Source organism: Pan paniscus, chromosome 6, assembly GCF_029289425.2.
Source record: "Pan paniscus chromosome 6, NHGRI_mPanPan1-v2.0_pri, whole genome shotgun sequence".
Classification (NCBI taxonomy): Eukaryota; Metazoa; Chordata; class Mammalia; order Primates; family Hominidae; genus Pan; species Pan paniscus.
Window position 1 is genome coordinate 176,036,205 of NC_073255.2, and position 18,071 is coordinate 176,054,275.

General features: G+C 37.6%; 1 protein-coding gene across 6 annotated transcripts in view; it reads left to right on the forward strand.

Moving 5' to 3' along the window:
• Positions 1-18,071, forward strand: part of UBN2 (ubinuclein 2) — an 80,452-nt gene that overhangs the window by 5,575 nt on the left and 56,806 nt on the right. For 3 of the 6 annotated variants that reach the window (XM_034965067.4, XM_034965069.3, XM_034965070.3), the window contains exon 2: positions 3,550-3,642. In XM_034965067.4, coding sequence (XP_034820958.2) covers positions 3,550-3,642 — 93 coding nt within the window. The remainder of the gene's footprint in view (positions 1-3,549; positions 3,643-18,071) is intronic. The other 3 variants (XM_034965068.3, XM_034965071.3, XM_055115427.1) reach the window with 1 other exon arrangement.

Genomic DNA, 18,071 nt, shown 5'->3' on the forward strand with positions numbered 1-18,071 from the left:
AAAATACATAGCAATAACGACATTTACTGAGTTCTTACTGTGTGCTAGACACAGTTCTAAGCACTGCACATGGTTGTTCTAGTAGTCCAACAGAACTCCACGAGGTAAAAACTATTATCCTCACTTTACAAATGTATGTAATTTTATTAGTACTTCTTTCCATAGTGATACAATTTCTTAGTAAAACAAAATTTCTTAAAATTAACTCATATGGTTTAGAGGATTCTGCTAAAATGACGTAAAATGTAAGTCATAGTAGAAATACGAAGACCTTTATTATGTCCCTGTTTATGCTGTAATATTCACACGATGGCAAATTAATAATGTGTATCATTTAATTATAAAAAGAAAAAGGTTTGACACCCTAGCTTTGTTAACTTGATAACACCAGAACTACTACTTTCATGCAATAGGAGAAAGAGGAAAAATTCCATTTAATTTTTCTGTATACTTATTAACAGTATAGGTGTCTATTGGCCCAATTATCTCGTATATCAACCTTCTGTTTTTTTCATATACCTCTGAACAAAACAAAATCCATTGTACATAATCACCTTTGCAACAAAGATTTGCCACATTTTCCTGTGATTGCTGCCAGTGTATATCCTTATTATGCAAGAAAGCATAGAAAACATATGTTTAAGTAAAATTGTCATGGTTTCATGAAAGGAAATCCTAGAAGAGAGACCATCAAAAAGCAAAATGCGAACATTAGAATTGGTCTGGAAAGTTGGTGGTTCCCAAAATTAGAAGAATTAGAAAAGGAAGGGCTCCACATTTTTGAAATAGTCATCTATCACTAAATAAGATTTTAGCTCCAGATGCTGAAATTGGTAGATGTGGGGCTATTAAAAAAAAAACAAACAACAAAAGGTGTGTTACATGTGGATACCATTCATGCGGGTGCATTTAAATCAGTTCCGTTCTTAAATACTAAATGAACAGTAAAACCCTGATTTACTGGAACATAATCAGAAATTTTTCTATGCTCTATTTGTATTAATGAGGAAAGCACAATTAAATAATTTATGTTGGGAAAATAGGAAAAACAAAACCACAGGTTAGCTAAACCTTTAACCTTATTGTCTCTAGGCAGTACAGTGCTGTGATTGAGATGGTTTAGGATGATGACTGGCATTGGAATCATCTCTATCCTGAAAGATTAATTTGGTCACCATTTCTGGCTAAAGGGTAATAGTGCATTTTAGAAATAAATTTTGGCAGTGATTGATACACAAGAAAAGGTTTAACTCTTAGTAAACCAGAAAAATCAGTTAACCAGAACACCCATTTGTGAACATGCTTAATTGAACATTTACTGTAAAAAGAAAAATAAGTGATTAAGTGTGTTAATGTAACTATACTATTTGAGAATTCCATGGTATTTCATTGTTTGCATATTTTTGATGAAATTTGTGAAAGACCTCCTGAAAATGGTGTTGATGAGTTAAGATCAAAGGACAAAATTATTGCATCAGTTTTGCATGTGGGTAGTTGATAATTTTCAGATTTTTTTTCACCTGAAAAAACAAAAAAGCTTAGTCTTGATTGGGGGAGGGTGTTTATTCTTAACTGTAAAAGAAAAGTGAGTCCATTTTCTTAAATTTGTTTTTGTAGGCTGTCAAGAGAAAATAAGAGCTGTACTTTTGATACCTACATAAAGTACATAAAATATTTTAGAATGGCGTATAAGGTGATTCTTATTAAAAATATAGATCCATGTGTTTATATTTTTACATATAAAATGAGTCATACCATAGTAAGTATTTGGGCTTCACAGTGCAAGAGGGAGCAGTTTGTAATAGGCATGGCGATTGCTTACTGTCCTTAACCTGAGCCTCTAGTTAAGGCTACACCCTGGACATGCCTAGGATTCCTTATTAGTTTATTCTCACTAGTTTATTCCCTTTCGGATCATGTTTATGTTTTTCATTGGTAAATTTTTATTTTTATTTTATTTATTTATTTTTTGAGATGAAGTCTCACTCTGTCTCAACCAGGTTGGAGTGCAGTGGCACAATCTTAGCATCTCAGCTCACTTGCAACTTCCACCTCCCAGGTTCAAGCGATTCTCCTGTCTCAGCCTCCCGAGTAGCTGGGACTACAGGCATGTGCCACCACACCCAGCTAGTTTTTGTATTTTTGGTAGAGACGGGGTTTCACCATGTTGGCCAGTCTGGTCTTGAACTCTTGACCTCAGGTGATCCACCCACCTTGGCCTCCCGAAGTGCTGGGATTACAGGTGTGAGCCACTGCGCCTGGCCTTTCATTGGTAGCTTCTGTTGGGGTGAACTATTCTATAAATTTATTACTTATTACAATAATTTTAAAAATTGATTTTAAAGTTAACTCCTTTAAAGAAGTATCCCTTTATTCTAATGTCCCAAGTGTGAGGAATTGTCTCGTATTCATTCTGTCCACATTTTTCTATCATGTTTTTTAGACCGACCATGTCTCAATCTTTATATCCAGGATGAAGTGTCTCAGTTTCAAAGTGTGCACATCTTCCTTCTGCATTTTTTCTTGCTCTTCAGGGTCCATTGAATCTATATCAATATTTCAGTTGTAGTATACCTTCATTTTTAATTACCTGAGTCAGTTGTCTGAAATTGGATAAAAGTAGTATTTTTATCCTTGTTTTGGTTTTTTTGTGCATTGAAAACCATATATATGTTTGTATACTAAAATAGAAGACTTAAGGATGTGATCGCTATTTTTGTTTGTTTTGTTAAATAGATGGTTAATGTGAGCTTCTAGCTCTGTGTGTGTGTGTTTTAAACCATGTATTATAATAAACTTTCACTCTCCCCTACTAGAAGAAAGGCATGGTAATGTAATCTTTTTGCAGCTATTTCTCTTTTCTAGCTTTGTTTAAAAGTAATGTGTATTCCCTGAATGGATATCCATTGACAGAATATTGGTGATACAATGGTTGTTGATATTGGACCTCAACAGAAAGCCTTAGCCGCTACACACACTCAGTGTTAACTCACAGGCAGATGATTTAAGTGTTGCTTTTAATTAATAATCTAGAGCTCCTTTTAGAAGCATTTCCTGATCAAAGCAGTTAATCTTTGTTAGTGAAGATATCAATCTAGAATTATAAGTGAGATTTTCGTATTTAGCCAGTGTTCCTGGGGATTTTTTTTCTTTGTTATTTTGGATGAGGTGACCATATGATCATTTTGCAGGTGAAGACAATTTGGATTGTTGAGTTCTTACTCATCAAAACACTAAGAAATGTATATGAGTCCATTATAACTGTAAATTTTTTTTGCTATGAACCAACTTTTTTTTTTTTAGTTTTGATACTTCTGACTTACTTGTTAGTATTAGGAAAAGTTGTCTCGTATTGATTAAGATATAGTCTCTGAGTAATAATATAATTATATAACATGTTATATATTCTCACTAGTTTATTTCCTTTCAGATCACATTTATTGAAATAGAATTGAAGTGGTTGTTACATAATGATAAATAAATAAACAATAATACTATTTGTAATACTAATGGATACTTCTCTTTCTTTTCCCATTCACCTTGAATCAGAAGAAGCTCATTCGCACAGAAGACCCATTTAATGATGAACATCAGGAGAGGCAAGAGGTGGAAATGTTGGCTAAGAAGTTTGAAATGAAATATGTGAGTATAATAAACTGATCACTTAGGTAATTTTATTCTATTGACCTGTTTGCTTTCTGTGGCTGGTTGGGAGGGCCTATAAATATCCGTTGCCTGCCTTACTTTGTTCTCACCAATGGAAACCAAATGAATGGTTAGACAGTCAAATAAAGATTCCAACAGGCTTCTGATAGTTAAAGTAGCCATCATTCATTTTTATTTTTATTTATTTATTTTGGAAACAGGGTCTCGCTCTGGTGCCCAGGTTGGAGTGCCGTGGTGCAGTGTTGGCTCACTGCAACCTCCGCCTCCCAGGTTCAAGCCATTCTCATGCCTCAGCCTCCCAAGTAGCTGTGACTACAGGGGCAACACCACACCCAGCTAATTTTTTGTATTTTTGGTAGAGACGGGGTTTCACCATGTTGGCCAGGCTGGTCGTGAACTCCTGACCTCAAGTGATCCATCCTGCCAAGTAGCCATCATTTATTATAGTCTTTCTAGAGTCTGGGCGGTTTGCTTTACATATATTATCTCCAGTCTTTGTAACAAAACCACAAGCTAAGTAATATTGACCATATTTTACAGATGAGGAAACTGAGGCTCTGAGTTCAAGATTAAGTAGCTGATACAGTGTCACACAGTGGCAAGAGTAGGCTACAGGTCCAGGTCTGTGTAGCTCTAACTCTATTCCCTTTCCGCCACCATCGAGAATGCTATTTTAATTCCTTTGGTATAGTAGTTCTGAAACCTTCCTGCCTCCTAAGAGTTTGAGAGTGAATGTGTGTACTTCTAAGCTCATTGCGTCAGACTCAGAACCAGCATGAGACTTCTTTGAAAGTGTCCGGTTTATGCTAAATATTCATGTACATTTTATATTCAGTGCCACAATATAGTGGTGTTTGTTTGAATACAAAAATAATTTTTAATTACCTGATTAAGTTGCTTAACATTTTTCTCAAATTTTCTAGTATTACTAAATTTGTAGAAAGCCCCACTCCTCACCCCACATTTACACTATGGCTTTGAGTACTGTTGGCACTTTACTAAAACATAACCCAGTTGAGAAGCAACACCTTACCCCTCTGATTCCTCTGTGAGCATTGAAAAGTATCCCACAAGAGAAAGGATATCAGCTCACAATGGCCTTGTCATTCATGCTACCCTCAAGATACAACAGGGATCTTGACCCATACGTGCTGGCTCCTTGTGGTAATTAAGAAACCATTTGAAGGTAGAAGAAGTAGATGAGAATAGATTGGAATTGGAATCAGGTCCTAGGCCATACTTTGCCATCTACTAATTGTGTCCTTTTGGTGAGGTTTTTTAGCTTTGGGCCACAGTTTTCTTTTTCTCTCTTTTTTTCTAAGACAGAGTCTCTGTCACTCAGGCTGGAGTGCAGTGGTGTGATCTCGGCTCACTGTAACCTCCACCTCCTGGGTTCAAGCAATTCTTCTGCCTCAGCCACCTGAGTAGCTGGGATTACAGGCATGCACCACCATGCCTGGCTAATTTTTGTATTTTTAGTAGAGATGGTTTCACCATGTTGGCCCGGCTGGTCTCGAACTCCTGACCTCAACTGATCTGTCCACCTTGGCCTCCCAAAGAGCTGGGATTACAGGCGTGAGCCATTGGGCCTGGCCAAGGCTACAGTTTTCCTATCTATAAATTGAGAGGTTCAGATTTTTCCGAGACCCTATTGGTTCTCTATTCTGTGACTATATAATAATAAATTTAGGGATAGACTGGTGGGTGTTTAAATAGAAGGAATAGCATTGTAGTATTTAATTACAGTGTAATCTTTTGAGACTATATTGTGTCATGATGTATAAATTGTAAAATCCTATAGGATGTATAAATCCTAAAATCCTAGCATGTATAATCCTAAAATACTGTGTTTTTTATACAAGTTATACATTGGTTACACTTAATGTTTTAACCAACTAGTACACTTATGTGGCTCAAAATTCAAAAATTAAAAATCTTCCTTTTATTGTATTGCCCACCCATGGAATCCCACTTCCTAGGCAAGTAACATTCCTGTGGTACTAGAGATACATCTCTATACATACACATCTATTCCTTTCCCACCCCCTTTTTATACATATTATAGAATTGTACACACTTAAGCTCTTTGCTTTTTATTTACTGTATCTTAGTATATTTGGGGGGGTCATATCAGGACAAAGTGCTTTCTCTCCCTTTTTTTTTAAGGCTGCATGCTGTTTCATTGCATGGAACTATCACACTGTAACCAGTCCCCAAATGATTTAGGTTGCTTTCAAAAATTTGCCCTTATTAATAGTGCTGCAGTAAATTAGTCTGTAAAATGGCATTTTACACAATTTCAAGTTTATCTCTAGGAGAGATTCCTAGAATCAGACGATTCAGGTCGGAAGATTTATGCATTTATAATTTTAGTATATATTACTAAATTACCAGTTCTACTCCCTCCATCACTATATTAGAGTGTCTTTTTTTTTTTTTTTTGAGGCAGAGTTTCACTCTTGTTGCCCAGGCTGGAGTGCAATGGCGCTATCTCGGCTCACTGCAACCTCCACCTCCCAGGTTCCAGCAGTTCTCCTGCCTCAACCTCCCAAGTAACTGGGACTGCAGGCATGCACCACCATGCCCAGCTAATTTTTTGTATTTAGTAGAGACAGGGTTTCACCATGTTGGTCAGGCTGGTCTCGAACTCCTGACCTTAGGTGATCCACCGCCTTGGCCTCCCAAAATGTTGGGATTACAGGTGTGAGCCACTGCGCCCAGCCTAGAGTGTCTATTTTGCTGTGGGTTACAAAATCAAGGATTTTAGAATTGCCCTTTGCAAATGGAAAAATTCCTATATATAATCCTGTAAGTAAAGTGATTCAGTATATGACGCACTACCTTAAAGTTAGCATTAAGTCTTCTTAGTCAACCCTAGGATAGTATCTGGCATAGAAAGATCAGCGTTCTGAAGAAGTTGTTTGATGCGTGAAATTGAGTTTCAATTGACTTAGATATATTCAAGCCTTGTTATTTTGTTTACAGTGATAAAATATTACTCTTGTTATAATCTAAATTAATGGGCTATATTTCTTCTCTGGATTTTTATTTTGCTGACTTACTGTCTTATTTCCATTCTAATTAGAGATTGTATGTATATTAACCAAAAAGCATGCCCAAGTGTTATATCTATGAGTATTGTGTGTGTGTGTATATGTATATATATATATTTATTTGGTAGAGACAGGGTCTTGTTGTGTTGCCTAGGCTGGTCTTAAACTCATGAGCCTAAGCAGTCCACCTGCCTCAGCCTCCCAAAGTGCTGAGTTTACAGATATGAGCCACTGTACCCAGCCTAAAAAAAAATATAATATATATATATTTTAATAATTATTTGGAATCTTTTAAGAAAATCATCAGGCCAAAAGTGACCTGAGAGAACATACATTGTCCTGCTGGGCGCTATAGGCCTAGAGCTCTAGGCTATCACAAAATCTCTCTCTTAAACTACAGTGATCTTTATTGGTGTTTGGGGCAGGTGTTGCAGCAGTTGAAGATCAGTGATATCAGAAATTATAGGGAGTATAAAATTGTAAAAAGAGCACCCTGCATTGAATTTATGGGGTTCCCCCCTCCATTGTGTCCTATTTTTATGGCCATGTTCTGTTTCCTGTTATGTTGTTCTTATGCTCAGGTAATGTGACAGTTCATATTCAGCATCAATTACTAAATGGTTTTTTGGGAAAAGGTCAATATGACTATTAAGTACCTATTTTTACCTAGATTATACTAAATTGGTTGTTGTACATAAATCTTTTTAAATAGCTAAGTCCAAGTTTTGACATTTCTACAACTGTATAGGCTCCAGATTCGTCTTGATGGTTAGAAAGGAGGCAGGATACGGGTAAAAGAGGCTCCCATGCCTCTCTTTATTCCCAGTTAAGGCTCCAAAATGTTTAGGCAAAACATCTTGGTTTCCAATTCAGTTTTTAGATGGTCTGTAGGTAATATATGTCTTTTATGAGGCCACCTATACTCTATACTCAGGAGTAGGATGCTTCAATTTGATGGGTATAGACTTGTTATCTTAGCCTTCTAGGACATAGGATAACCTATAATTGTTGGAAGATTTCTCTTAGTGATTTTTTTCTCACTCCATTACCCCAGCCGTTCTGAAAGATCATACTGTCCTAGAATTGGATATAAATTCAATAATCTAAATGAAAGCACCTAGCACAATACCTTGTGCCTAGCAGGGGCTCAGTTAAGACTATTTGAATCTGAATGACTCTCTGAATAGGAAGACATATATTCTGCCGGGCATTTAATAATAATCATGAAATCACATTATAACTTTAAAATCTGCTTACTGTGCTATATAGACCTTGAATACTATCTTTCACACTTAGTTCTATGTGGTTTTGGGCTCTCAGAGCCCTAGTAGTTTCATACTTGTTTTAAAAAGAAGGGTAAGGGTAGATTTGATAGTAGAAAAGTAATTCTGAGCAGTCTTATAAATAAAACAGTTGACCAAATGGAATAACACTGTTTTTACTCAAAGACAAATTATTCTTCTAAATACTCTTGATTTTTTTGAGACCCTGTCTCTAATAAGAATAATAAAATCAGCTAGGTGAAGCGGCCCGTGCTTGTAATCCCAGCACTTTGGGAGGCCGAGGTGGGCAGATCACCTGAGGTCAGGAGTGCAGCCGGCCTGGCCAACATGGTGAAACCTTTCTATCTCTACTAAAAATACAAAAATTAGCTGGGCATGGTGGTGGGTACCTATAATTCCGGATATTCGGGAGACTGAGGCAGGAGAATCCCTTGAACCCAGGAGGCAGAGATTGCAGTGAGCCAAAATCACGCCATTGTACTCCAGCCTGGCGACAAGAGCGAGAATCCAGCTCCCCCCCCCAAAAAAAGTCTTGATTTTCTTTTGTATGACTTGTAAAAGTGAGTCTTTCCAGATAATGTTTTAAAGAATGGCAGTATCTTGGAATAACTAATTTCTGATGAGTAACATCTTCACAGTAAATACTACTCGGCTAAGTGGAAAGAAATATAATTTTGTCTTAAAATAATTATAGATTATTGTTTTAAACTGTCTTCAAATGTGAAACTGATACCAAGTAGTTAGTTTTGAAAGCATTTGTGTACTGTTTCTGGGAGTTGTAAGAATCATATCAATTACTCATATTATTTTAGTTGATCATCCACACTTGCTGAGGGGTTAGAGCTTCCTTGGGAACTTCATAGGCTGGTTAACCTGTTTGTTTTGGCCTTATGTGAGGTCTGGTCCCTATGGATCATCTCGATGTAGAGCTTTGGGCAAACTTGTTGACACCACCACAAAGTAAATTCTACTTGCAAAACACAAATACCAGTGGATTTAGGGTTTTGTAGATCAATAATCGTATGATATTACATGTACAATAAAAACATAAAATAATCTTTTAAAGCAAACTGGGGGAGGGGAGAGGGCCTTAAATAAAGGGCAAGGAGGAATTCCTAGCTCAAATAATAATTTCTTTATTGCAGTTACCCATTCTGATCACTTGCTGTGACATGCCCTTTTAATTCCTTGGCCTCTTTGAATTGAATAAATTCTCTTCAGCCTTCTTTAATCCCTTAGGAACAATTGAGAATCAGCAGTTTTAGGGTATTTAGGAGGAAGGACTGGTATCCATATGTGGTGATTATAGAAGTTGTGTGTACTATTTTTGTGCTGTGTAGTCAGCTCTTGGCTGTATTTCCACTGCCTTGAAACTCAGCTCCTTTCTATTGGTAGGTTGAAGAAATGGGCACAGATGTAAAGAGATAAGGTGGCAGGGCTGGGACAAGTAGGGAGTCTTGTGACGACAGGATGTTTTCTTCTCACTTATAGGACTGGTGTGTTTTTTAGTAATCAGGGTCATTCTTGCTCTGTCTACTAGAGGTTATCAATGAATGTTGGTTTTTAGTTTGGTTTACTATTAGCTGGAGGCAATTTGGGGTCAGGGGGTCTAGTACTAAGAATATCTTGTTTGTTTGTTTTCCAGTTGAGTGTTACACTGTAATGAGGCTGCATTGGCCTAAAACACTGATTGTCAGGTTAAGCAAGTACTAATGACTCAGTAAGGAATATTCTTCTGAGTCACAGGGAGCTAGTACCTAGAACAGTAGATAAGAAGAAGGTTCTTCACTTTAGATATAGCAAAATTCAAGGGTTTTTTTTTTTGTTCTTGTTGTTTGGAAAATAAGTTTTGATTTTTATAAGATCTACTTAATTTATAAACTGTGTAATATCAACTGCAGAGGTTCAGAGAATTTATCAAGTAAGACTTTGATTCTGTTGCAGTAAGGGTACTGAAAAAGAGAGTAATTCAACAGAAGTCTTTCTAGTAGGGAAGATACTATAATCCTTTGCCAATGTAACTTGAGTTTCTTTAGGTTAAATTTTAATATTTGTGAATTAATTTATATGTACCTTTCTGGCAACTGCCAAAAGTTTGGTTCCAGCTTATACAATTTACACATTATTGAATTTTAGCACAGTTAGGGAACTGGAGGGTGGAGAATAGATATGGGGTGGTAAGGCAGGAGGCAGGTCAGGGTTAGAAGTTTTCCAGGAGGGCCACAAGTGAGGAAAAGCAAACTGTGCCTAGAAAACTACTCTAATGGCCTCTGTGATGAAGGAGGGAACTGGAGATTGTGCCTTATAGTTGGCAAAAATCTATTTATAAGTGGAGCCATGCCTTTGGAACTCTGGTTGTTGGAGAGTGAGTTAAGAAAGAGCTACTCAGGTTTGGGTGTGTCAAATACACGTTATCCAAAACTCTTTCCCCACAGTGGGACTGGAAAGTAGAGCCAAATGAGGAGGAGTTCAAAACTTTGGTAGTGAACATTTGGTGGGCCAAACCTAATAAAATAACATTTATTGAGTGGGTAGTACATGTCCTTAATAAAACTCGGAAGATACAAAAGCTAATGATAGAAAGTAAATCTCCTTCCTACCCCTGACTCCCAGCTAACCAGGTCACTCCTTAGAGACACTGTGAGTTTCTTGCCCCAGAGAGCTATGTGTATGTGGGCAGTCACATATTTCAAAGATTTTTTTTTTTGTTACTGTTCACTGTAAGAGGATATATAAATACAGGTAAATTAAAAGATCAAAATAAAAATCAGCAAATCACCTGTAAGTCCACTGCCAGGCAGAACCACTGTGAATAGTTTGATAGTTGAAAGTGTATCCTTTCAGGAGTTTTAAAAATCCATGTGCAATTACATTTGTACTTTCTTACACTATAAAAAAATTTTTTTAAGAGCCTAGTGTGGTGGCTCACACCTGTGATCCCAGCTACTTGGGAGGCTAAGGCAGAGAAGATGTCTTGAGCCTAGAAGTTCAAGACCAGCCTGGGCAACATAGCAAGACCCCATCTCTTAAAAAAAAGTTAGATCACCTGAGCAATACATGAATATGTTCCTTTTATTAAAAACAAATTCAAATAATACATATTACATCAAAGTCTTCCTGCACCACTGCTTCCAGTTCTATCCCTTCTCTGTCGTAATGACCATGGTTATCTGCTTGTTGTGTATTCTTTGAGCATTTTATACATATCTATAGATATATATTGCTATGTTTTGTTTTTCATAGATGAGAATATCCTGTTCATATGATAGTGGAAGAAACAATATCTTGTTATTTAGATATTGTCTCCATAATAACCAGTTAAGTTGAGGACCTTTTCAGATGCTTAGTGAACATTGATAGCACCTTTTCGTGAATAGCCTGAGCTGTACATAACATTTAGGAAACTCTTCTTGTTACCTTCTATATTAATAAATACTCTCTATCACAATTTTTTAAAATTTATTTATTTATTTTGGAGACAAGGTCTTCATCACCCAGACTGGAGTGCCGTGATGTGATCATAGCTCACTGCAGCCTTGACCTTCTGGGCTCAAGCGATCCTCCCACCTCAGCCTCCCAAGTAGCTGGGACTACAGGCACGCATCACCATGCCCAGCTTTTTTTTTTTTTTTTTTTTTTTTTTTTTTGAAAAACAAGATTTCACCATGTTTCCCAGGCTGGTCTTGAACTCCCTGGGCTCAAGCGATCAACCTGCTTCAGCCTCCCAAAGTGCTGGGATTATAGGCATGAGCCACCTCGCCCAGCCTACCGCATTATTCTTCAATGGCTATTAACATTGAATGGATATGTGATAGTTTGTATAATTTACACTTTTATAATTGATATGCTTGGTGAAGACCTTATACCTGTAAGATCATTTTGAGGGGAAGCATTTTGGTCAGATTAATACTATTATGATCAAATAAAGCTTTAAGTCTTTTATCTGCTCCCCATGATAAGATTTATACTTATTTAACAATACTAATCATTTTACTACTTAGATTAGATTATGGTCTCAGAACTATTATGGTTTCTGATGGCAACAAACTAGTCACTTTGGCTAGACATAGATGTTCCTAAATCTCTAATTACCCATAAATTGTTTGCACTTCTACATATATCTGATTGTGCCCATTACAACAGAACCTGTTTGTTTAGTTTTCCCAGGTAAATCTCATAGGCAGCTATTTATGCCTAGACAAAAAATATGTTAGGAGATCAAAAAAGATCATTGTCATTGTGATTTTAATGAGAAAGCATCCTGGAGAAAAGATTGAAAATGTAGGCTGATATGAGAAAGCTGGGAGGATTAAGTGAGTAGCAGGAGACTATCCCAGATGGGGAGAAAGCACAAGGAACAGTAAGAAGGTGTGTTTGGGGGAGAGTTGGTAGACAGTTTGAATGGATGAAGTGTTCATGTTGGAAAATTGTAAGAAAAAAGTTGGAAAGGTGGTTTGAGTCAACATGTACAAGGCATTTAACTGGTGCCATGTTAAGGGTTTTCAATTCTTATAGGTGGAGTGCTTTTGAAGCATTTTGAGCAGGGGAAATAATAGGGTATTTTCCAAATATTAATTAGGTGGTAATTATGCAGGATAAATTTGAGGAAAGAGGCCAGGCGCGGTGGCTCACATCTGTAATCCCAGCACTTTAGGAGGCCAAGGCGAGCAGATCACCTGAGGTCAGGGGTTCGAGACCAGCCTGGCCAACATGGTGAAACCCTGCCTCTACTAAAAATACAAAAATTAGCTGGGTGTGGTAGTGCGCACCTGCAGTCCCAGCTACTCGGGAGGCTGAGGCAGGAGAATCACTTGAACCTGGGAGGCAGAGGTTGCAGTGACCTGAGATCATACCACTGCACTCCAGCCTGAGCGGCAACAGAGTGAGACTCCGTCTCAAAAAAAATTTGAGGGAAGAGAGGCTAATTAAGACATTCATTATGTTTAGGTGAAAAACAAAGGCCAGCATTCTAGTATTGACAGAATGGAAGGGAAGCCGTAGATATGGTTAATCATGGCAACAAAGATTTATGGGGAGAGACACTTGGAAGCAGAAATTATGAGAGACTTTTGAAATAGCATTATTGAGATATAATTTAAATAAATATAATTCATCCGTTTTAAACGTACAGTTTGATGGATTTTAACAGATGCGTGCAATCCTGTAACCACTACTACAATCATGATACAGAACAATTGCATCACCCCAGAAAATTCCCTTTACAGACAGATCTGTCCCTCCAAACTTAGCCTCTGGCATCCTCTGATCTGGTTCCTGTGACTCCAGGCTTTTCTGGTGTTTGTTTGTTGGCCTTTTCTAGGGTTTCCTGTAAATGGAATCTCACGTCTTCTGCATCTGGGTACTTTCACTTAGCATAGTACTTTTGAAATTCCTCCATGTATTGCCTGTGTCCCTTCTTATTGCCGAGCAGTAATCCACTGTATTCCTACTGTGGATTATGTTCCACAGTTGTTTATCCGTCCACCAGATGATGACCGTTGGGTTGTTTCCAATTTTTGGCTGCCATGAGTCAAGCTGCTATAAACGTGAGAGTGCAAGTCTGTGTGTGAATACACATTTTCATTTCTCTTGGGTGCATGTAACAGTGGGGTTGTTAGGTCCAATGGTAACTGTATGCTTAATAAGAAACTACCTGATTCGCTGAGAGAGAGCTTTAAAGGAAAAAAAAAAAAAAACAAAAAACTACCAAACCATTTTCCAAAGTAGCCACATCATTTTGCATTCCTGCTAGTGATGAATCAGAGAACAATTGCTCCATGTCCGTGTTAGCATTTGATGTCATCACTCTTAATTTTAGCCAATAATGGTTTTAAGGCAGAAAAAATAGTAGGGATGAACAAAATTGGAATGTCAAGTGGGAGAAGCTAATTTAGAGACAAATGACAGTGGAAACACTAATTTCAGTTCTGCTTTATTAGAGTTTAAGGTGTTTTCAACTAAAAAAATGACCCTATAGGTTCTATAACTTCTCATATAGAATTTTTAAAAGAATGGCCTGTTGGAGTTAGGCAGTCATGAGTTTGAAGATTGGCTCACCTATTTTCTGTGTGACCTTAGATAAGTTACTTGTCCTTTCCTAGCCTTCGTTTTCCCCATTTGTCAAATGTGAAATAATAGATGATTGTACTTAGTATAGGATCTGATGCAAAGTTAGTATTCAGTGAATGGTAGCTTGGTATTTAAATATATATTTTATGCCCCAGTAACTTGTGAATTTCTTGCAAATCTGAGCATTTTTTTTTCTTTCTAGCTGTTTTATTCCCCAACTGTGTTAATTCCCCATACCAGTAGTCAGAGTGATTTTGTTAAACACTGATCTTGTCAGTTACTTCCTTGTGCTGATGCCTTCCACTTGTCCTTGTCTGGGTATGAATATCTTAGGAAGAAACCTTGATGAGGTCCTCTGTTGAAAAGGTCTCCTTTCAACCTTTTTCCTTTCTACCATTTATAATTACTGTAGTCATTTGTTTAATCTTTCTCTTCCCCTCTCTGTACTTAACTGCTTGTGTATAAGTATAAAATCCATGAAGGCTGGCACATGGTAAGTGCTCAGTAAGTTTGTTTAATAGATTATCTTGTTTTAAGTTACTTGAAGACAAGGACATTTCATACTTAAATTCTGATATCTTAACATATTGCTTTCTATGGCATAAGTTCTTAACAGATATTTTTGACTCTAAGTAATGGTTCGAAATAAGCTATGTAGAATTATTGGGTCAAATAAGATGAAGAGTTTTAAAAATTATTTTAGCATATTTCTATTATAACAGTAATAACTTCATAGGAAATTTGGAAATCATGGAAGAGGCAGAAGAAAAAAATGTAAGAGTATTGCAAAGTCTCTTGGCAGATGCTTTCAGATTGCTTTCCAAAAGGGTTTTATTGGTACATTCTTTATCAGCAGTGTTTGAGCAGTCCTATTCTCCATCTTTTCAGAATTTAAAATCTTTTCAAAATTTGAATTTTCAAATTCAAATTAAATTCCTCTATAATTTGATAGAGGAAATTGATATCTTACTTTAATCTCATTTATTGATCATTTTCCATTGAGTTGTAATGCTGCCTTTTTCATCTTTAATTCTTATATACTAGGGTAGGTTTCTGAACAATGCTGCTCATTAATCTTTTTATTCTTATATTCCTACCTCACCTATTTTAACTCCCATAACTTTAAAAATATTTCATATGTGGCAGGACTAGTCCTCTTCATTAGTTTTGTCTGTGGATTTTTATATATTTATTAGATCTCTTCCTCTCTCTCTCAGTTTAGGGTGAAATCATCCCTCATGTCCTTAACTGCTTGTGTGTAACTTCTTCTCAATAGACTACCTCCTACCAACCTCTCTCTTTCCTTTTCCTGAATGCTGATTCTCACCATAATTCTATAACATAATATAAAGGTCTCAGTCTGCAGACCTGCCAAAATGGGAAAAATAAAGGACAATCTAATATGTATTTTGCATCTAAGCACATGGGTATGTTGTATGTATATATGTGTATATGTATATATTTATTACATCTCTGTGTGTGTGTGTGTGTGTGTGTGTGTGTGTGTGTGTGTGTGTGTATGCATGTATGCATGTTGTTTAAGGTTGCCAACTGGCATTTCTTGAGAAGGATTGTCATTGTTCTGGGATTATACCCTCAGTAGCCCTATTTAGCAAGATGTTGGTTCCTAGAATTGTACTTGAAACTTTTACCTAACTTGTAAAATCTAAAAATATGGGAACCATTACTTACATTTCGCACCACAGTACCTTTCTTGGTGATGATGGTATGGTAATTGTGTTGTTTTGTCCACTGAAAAGTGTACAATGGAGTCACAGCTTATGTAGGAGTTAAGTTTTTTTAGCATCACTATGTAATATAGACATAGCAGCTAGTCAGAATTGCCTTTGCAAGTTACTTGTAAAGTGATGACACCATGTTGGAGATGTCTTTCATAAGTCTGGCATAACTTTTTTCCCTCAAGCATTGGAACAGATCACTGTTTCTTTGCATTGAAACAAAGCAAAGCAATTCGCTTTTATTTAAGGGCCATGTTACATACAACTTACTCATCTTTAACCATTAGAATCACACTTTTCATTGAGAGGTATGCGGTTTGAGAGCTGAAACCAAATGAGATGACTAGAGATTTACATCTTGCATCTCATGCTCTCTACAAGGCTCACTGTGGCTTAGTGGTGGCATGTTGGTTTGCAGAATCTTTTGCACTAATTGTTTTCTTGGTTTTGTTTTTGCTTTTGTTTTTTGAGATAGGGTCTCGCTCTGTCACCCAGGATGGAGTGCAGTGGCGTGAACTTGGCTCACTGTAGTCTCAACCTCCTGGGTTCCTCCTGCCTCAGCCTCTCAAGTAGCAACAACCGCAGGCAACATGCCACCATGCCTGGCTAATTTAAAAAAAAAAAAAAAAATTTGTTGAGACAGGTCTCACTGTGTTGCCCAGGCTAGTCTCAAACTCCTGGGCTCTCGCAATCCTCCTGCCTTGGCCTCCCAAAGTGCTGAAATTACAGGTATGAGTTACTGCACCTGGCCTTCTCTTCTCTTTCTAAGCATCCGCTTCCCCCATTCCCTACCAAAAAAAATATCATGGGACAGGGAAGTCTTAGAAGATGCTTAGAAAATTTAAGATGGGTACCATAGCTTGTGTCTGTAGTCCTGGCTACTTGGGAGTGTGAGGTGGGAGGATCGCTTGAGCCTAGGTGTTCCAAGGTGAGCTATAACCATACCATGGCACTGTAGTCTGGGCTACAGAGCCAGACCTTGTGTCATTTTTTTTCTTTTGGAGACAGAGTCTCGCTTTGTTGTCCAGGCTGAAGTGCAGTGGTACCATCTCGGCTCACTGCAACGTCCGCCTCCCCAGTTCAAGTGATTCTTGAGCCTCAGCCACCCAAGTAGCTGAGACTACAGACGCATGCCACCACACCCAACTAATTTTTGTATTTTTAGTATAGATGGGGGTCCCGTCATTTTGGCCAGGCTGGTCTCGAACTCCTGGCCTCAGGTGATCCGCCTGCCTCGACCTCCCAAAGTGCTGGGATTACAGGCATGAGGCACTGCGTCCGGCCCAGACCCTGTATCAAAAAAAAAAAAAAGAACTACTATAGACTCACAAAAAGTTGCAAATATACTACAGAGAAATCCCATGTGCCCGTTGAACCCAGCTTCCTCCAGTAGTATATCTTACATATCTAAAGTTATCTAAACTAGGAAATTGACATTGGCATAATACAGTCAACTAGATAATAGATCTTAACTCAGATTTCACGTACTCATTTCAGTTTTTACATGCACTCATTTTTCATTTTCTTGTATGTCTGTGTGTATAATTCTAATTATTAAAACAAATACTTTTAGGCTGGACCCAGTGGCTCACACCTATAATCCCAGCACTTTGGGAGGCTGAGGCAGCAGGATTGCTTGAGCCCAGAAGTTCAAGAACAGCCTGGGCAACACAGGGAGGCCCTGTCTCTACAAAAATATTTAAAAATTAGCCGGGCTTTGAGGCATGCACCTGTAGTCCCACTTATGAGGCTGAGGCAGGAGGTTCACTTGAGCCCGGGAGGTTGAGGCTGCAGTGAAGCCATGATCATGCCACTGCACTCCAGCCTGGGTGACAGAGTGAGACCCTATCTCAAAAAACAAACATGCAGTGAGCCATGATCATGCCACTGCACTGCAGCCTGGGCAATAGAGCAAGACCCTATCTTTAAAAAAATAATAATAATTTAAAACATAAGTTTACAGGAAAGTTGCAAAGACAATACAGAGAGTTCCCATACAGCCTTCACCCACTGTCCCCTGTTGTTGACATCTTGCAATGTTGTTGACATCTTGCAATTTGTATGTTTGTTACAGCTAAGGAGCCAGCATTGGCACACTACCATTCAACTCCACATTTTATTTGGATTTTACTAGTTTTCCCCTAGTGTCTTTTTTCAGTTTCTGAATCAGCCAGGTTACCATATTACACTTAGTCATTATTTCTCCTTAGGTTCATCTGTACTGTGGCAGTTTTTCACATTTTCCTTGTTTTTGATAATTT